This window comes from Prinia subflava, chromosome 1 (genome assembly GCF_021018805.1).
Source record: "Prinia subflava isolate CZ2003 ecotype Zambia chromosome 1, Cam_Psub_1.2, whole genome shotgun sequence".
NCBI classification, from domain to species: Eukaryota; Metazoa; Chordata; class Aves; order Passeriformes; family Cisticolidae; genus Prinia; species Prinia subflava.
This window is the reverse complement of record NC_086247.1, coordinates 87,822,999-87,827,968: the sequence shown is the minus strand read 5'-3', so window position 1 is coordinate 87,827,968 and position 4,970 is coordinate 87,822,999. Positions and strand designations below refer to the sequence as shown.

General features: G+C 42.7%; 1 protein-coding gene across 1 annotated transcript; it reads left to right on the top strand.

Moving 5' to 3' along the window:
• Positions 1–883: 883 nt before the first annotated feature.
• On the top strand, positions 884–1,886 carry LOC134562616 (uncharacterized). The gene has a single exon (XM_063420097.1). It carries the CDS (start codon positions 884–886, stop codon positions 1,655–1,657), a length of 774 nt encoding a protein of 257 aa, XP_063276167.1. The 3' UTR covers positions 1,658–1,886.
• Positions 1,887–4,970: the final 3,084 nt, after the last annotated feature.

The window sequence follows — 4,970 nt, the reverse complement described above, 5'->3', positions numbered from 1 at the left end:
GCCATCCAATCCTGGTATCCATTTTGATGCTCAAAGATGACATAGAGGCTGCACGCCAGGGAGGAATGCCCACTGCGGAGGAAGAGAGCAGCCCTGCTCTCCTCTGTGATTGGGACTGACTGTGTTGTTGCTGGGTGGAACAACGTAATGCTGTTGCTGCTCCTTCTCCAGCACTGTGATGTTTCTGTTCCAGATTGTGCTGACTCACATTGAAGAAAATATGATACACAGACACAAAGCACTGTAACTCTTTTCCTTCCCCCCAGTACCCTCGGTAAGTGTTTGGTTTCTTTTTCCTCTCTTTGGCTAGAGTGTGCTAATATAGCTTTACTGTTAGAATTAATAGGAAGGGGAAAGGCAGCCTTGTAAACAAACTGGTAGGAGACAGATTAATCTTGGAGAGGGCATTTAAATACAACCTGCTCTTTGTGGTACCTCCACCTTCCTTTAAAGCTGATCAATCCTGATAACTCACCCATCTCTACAAACTACACTTGTTAGAGCTGTGTTCTTAAATGAGAGAAGTGCTTACAATGCCCATTTACAACTGTATTCTGTTTAATTAGTCAGCACAGCCAGTGCTGCAGGGATAGATCACTTGCCTTTAAAGATTTGAGAATGTTAATAGTACAGTATATCATTTTAATTATTATTGGATTAATGTTGTGTCTCGAAGAACATCTAATGCAAATCACAAGAAATGGCCTGAAGTGACCCAAGGGTTGTGCTTTATTAGAACAGTAATAGGTCCATTGCTTAAATATAAAAAGAGGTTCTTTCTTCAAATGTCACTCTGCACTGGGCTTCTCCGTGTGTGTATGCGGAAATGAAATTCTTTTGCTTCCACTTTGTCCACAGAAAGTTTCTGTAGCTCATGCATTAAATGGCTGAGACAGCAGCTGTAATGTCACGAGATGAAGAGGAGATCCAAAACAGCAGCGATGATGAAGACCGATTTCCGACTCATGGTGCTGTATCAGCATCCCCCGGCTGCTCTGCCAGCCCCTGGTTAGACAGCCTTAATGAAGACGAGGGAAGCTCAGCAGTGCCAGAAAGACTGTCTGTCCTCTCCAGCAGGGCAGTGGCCCAGCTGACAGCCCTGACTGGCCCAGAGATGGCCAGTGGTGGCCAGGCACAGAGGACAGCCCCTGGGCTGGCTGAGCACCCTCTGGCAGCTGTAGATGCATTCTTAGGCTCCTCCTCACGCCCTGCAGCAGTCGATAACCTGCTGCCTGTGCACCTTGCCTCCCTGCGTGCCAGAAGCCCCTGGTGCCATGGCAATTTGAGCTCCAGGGTGCTGCAGGCCCCAGGGCTGCCTGGTGAGGCCGGCGAGGCCGCACGGGTCGGGACTGACACATGGCGGGCAGGGAGCGGTGCCGAGGGCAGGATGGCCTCTGGCGGTTTGGGCTGTGTGACTGGGGCGAAGACCACAGCAGTAATGGAGACCTTAGAAAATAAGAAAAAGGAGGAAAAGGAGAAGTACAGGCTCCAGCTAGCTATGTACCGACGGCTCCTGCTGTTGCGCTCCATCAGGAGTTTGCACAGGCAGCTGGAGCAGCAGCAGGCCAGGCTGCAGGAATGCTATGGCACAGTGATAAATACAAAGAAAGAAGTGTTGAAACACATTTGCTCAGCCTCGCCCTCACCTTTGCCGTAATCATGTCACTGCCTGCAGAACTGAGCTTTGCAATGCCACCAGAACCCCCAGCAAGCTTGCATGCCATAGGGGTGGTGTCCTCGTGTGCGCCGAATGGAGAGGAAACAGCAGCAGCAGATCAAGAAAAGAGCAGAGAAGATACAGCATTGGGCCCTGAATTTATCTGGAGGAAAAAAGAGCAAGGGTGAACCTGTGCAAGGAGCTGACTCCTGGTGCCCATTCAAAGCCTCAAGGTGAAAAAGGATTTCTTTCGGCAAGATAGGCTTGTGCAAAGAAAAAATACCACAAACTGGAAACCTAGTCTGTCACCTGACCCGTAAAGGTGGCTGCATGCAAGGTTGATGCGTGCTGAATATGTGGCATGCCACATCTCCCTTCTACTTTCAGAGCCAAACAAAATTTGAACAGAATTAGGGTTTATTTGTCTGCAAGAAGACCTGAATTTAAAAGGCCAGGATATTTGAAACCCTTAGGCTCAGGCTTGATTACACCTAGCTAGCTTCCTGTTTTTTCGCAAAACTGCTAAGGACACTGTATGTTTACAACCTCTACCTTCCCTTAAAACTTATTCAGATTAATCAGAAATTATTGTGGGAAGATAGGACAGCCAAACACACACAGGTAAAGAGTGCAAATGCCTAAGCCTGATTTCCTCAGGAAAGTAAGTTAAAAAGAAAGGCCTTGCAGTCTGATGTTGCATTGGAAACCAGGCTGGCAGTGCCAGGGGAATGTTCAAGGTCTGCACAATTATTAATCCTCTGTTAATTCCCAGTGGCACTAGCATCTGCAAATCAAGCATATTTTGTGCCTTACTGCTGTCATTTAATGGAAGTTGGTGACAATTAGCACTTTTTATCCAGGTGTATTAGACATGTGGAAAACCCTGGAGCGCTGTTTCTCCAATTGCAAGGTTAGGATGCCTGCAGGGAATTTGATGTCAGTATGCAACAAACACGCAGGGAAAATGAAAACAAAAAGATGCAACTTTTTTGTACGCATTTAAAAGGCAATGTAAGTGACTATTATTGAACAGCAAATTGAATAGTTGAATATCCTGTTTTAGGATTGGAAGCAAAATATGATTCAAGAAGAAAAGATACAGAAAAGTTTCCTATTCTAGGATTTCAAGGGTGTGCAAGGATATTTATTTCTGATCATGCCAGCTTTCCTCTCCCCCTCTTGTTTTGGGGTGGGTTTTTTGGTGGTTTTTGTTGTTGTTTTCAGTTTGGGTTTTTTTGTTTTGGTTTGGTTTTTTTTATCTATTTGTTTAGATGAAAAATCAAACAGGTATTGTAAGATTTTTCTGCATAAAAAGGCAGGTCTGGTTTTAATCATCCTGTCTTTAAGAGAATTATGTACTATAATATAGGAAGATTTTTATTCTCACCTTTTTCTTGGTGCATATACAGAGAGAGGTGTGTGTGTGTTGGTGTATGCATGCACACACATCTCCCTGTATTCAAGAGGTTATGAAAGGCTGGTGTTTCTTTTTCTGTAGCAGAAACAGAATAATCTCTCAAAATAATCTTTGCTGTCTACGAGGAGTTTGGTTGATTAGATTCACATGCACACATCTGTGAGCAAGGTATTGAAGTAATTCAACAAATGAAGTGCAGCACAACATTGTCATTATTCCGTCTTTGTATTTCTGCGCACCCAAAATTATGGAAGCCCCCTGGGTATGCACAACCTTAGATAGGTTCATTCATTTCCTTGGGCCCTTGTGTAGCCTCTCATGCAGCACGAACCAGTAACTTTGAATGCAGAATTACCATAGAAACATCCTTGGCATCAAGGAGATATTTGAAGGAGCATCCTCTACTGCCTCATTTGGGGAATTCAGGTTGCCAGAGGCCTTTAGTGGGCTACAGAAGAGAGCTGGTGGTCGCATGTGACTGGGAAATATTACTCCTGAGCTCTGATCCTGTCTAGCTCTCTGCTCAGCCTTGGGAAAACTGTTCTCTCTCAGCAATGCAGGTTTCCTAAAGAATGCTTAAATACTAAACTTGCCTTAAAGGTAAACTGTATTTCTTCACGTGCCTCTCAAGAAGGATTCAAGAAGTTGATCATGGCCAACAGGGCCATATAAAGATTTTCAAATTTCCCACCCTGCACCCCCCCATACTTCTTGAACTAGAAAACCCTTTTTGTCATTGGTTAAGAATAAGTGTTATGTGAACCAAGAACAAGCAAACCACCTTTCCTTTGGGGAAATATGTATTAGAGAAGGGTCACATCTCAAAAATATGGCTGCATTTTGAAACCAAATGTCAAATTATTTCCATTAGGAAGACAGTCAAAATTAATATTGCTGTTAATATTAGCCAACTTTTCTTTTGAACTGAAAAAGAATTATCTTTTGAAGTGTATTCAGGTTGACTAATACTATCATGTAACTTTCCATTGAAATAAAATAGATCAATGAAAATATAACATTTCCCCCCGCCCCCTCCCGCCCCCCTCCAAACTAAGAATCCCTATTAAAAAAACCCCTAACTGTTCTGCCTCTGTGGCTGCTGAAGTACAGCATTGTCCTGCATTTGCTGCAAGATTGTCCTGCAGTACTGCATAGAGCTACCTATTGTGTCATATTTGCATTAAGAAGTGACTAGAATAAGATTAAGAAATATTTTTCACACAACAACCAGTGCAGAAACAGTTAGTCTGACAATCTATCCAACTATAAATTCTTTGTGGCAGAATGGTGATAATATTTGTTTTGTACAACATCTCATGAAATTTCTTGATCCTAACTGGGATCAGTAGATGCTTCTGCATTATGAATATTAAATACCAAAAGATTTGTGCATGAGCAATGCTGTCTGATAGCTGGCAGGAAAATGAAGCCAGGAGTTTTTTTGTGTGTGCACACTCTTTCCATGTAGTACTTTTATGGATACATGCAAAATAAATATTAACTGAGGAAATAACATCAGTCTTTGCAAGAATTTGCTTTTCGGTTGGTGCTTCTGGTGTGGTTACTAAAAGGTGGAGTTGGACAAACCAGTTAAAAGCAATATGATTTTTAAAATGAGTTTATTTTAGAAGCTTGGAAAATACAGCTTAACAGCTATTATTTTTCCTTGTATGTTTTAGTGTATTTTGGGACTTGATGGCCAGTGAGAAAGATCCAGTATGCCATGGGTAACTCATGGAGGTGTTTTCAGGCATATCAGACTGAGCAACAGCCTGAGGTTGAATAAAAGTGTTTCCTCTCATATTGTTTGACCTCCTCATGTTCTTAAAAGGTTTGGTAATTTGGGTAAGGTCCAAAGAAATTTCTTAACATTTATATTTTTATCTGAACTCAACT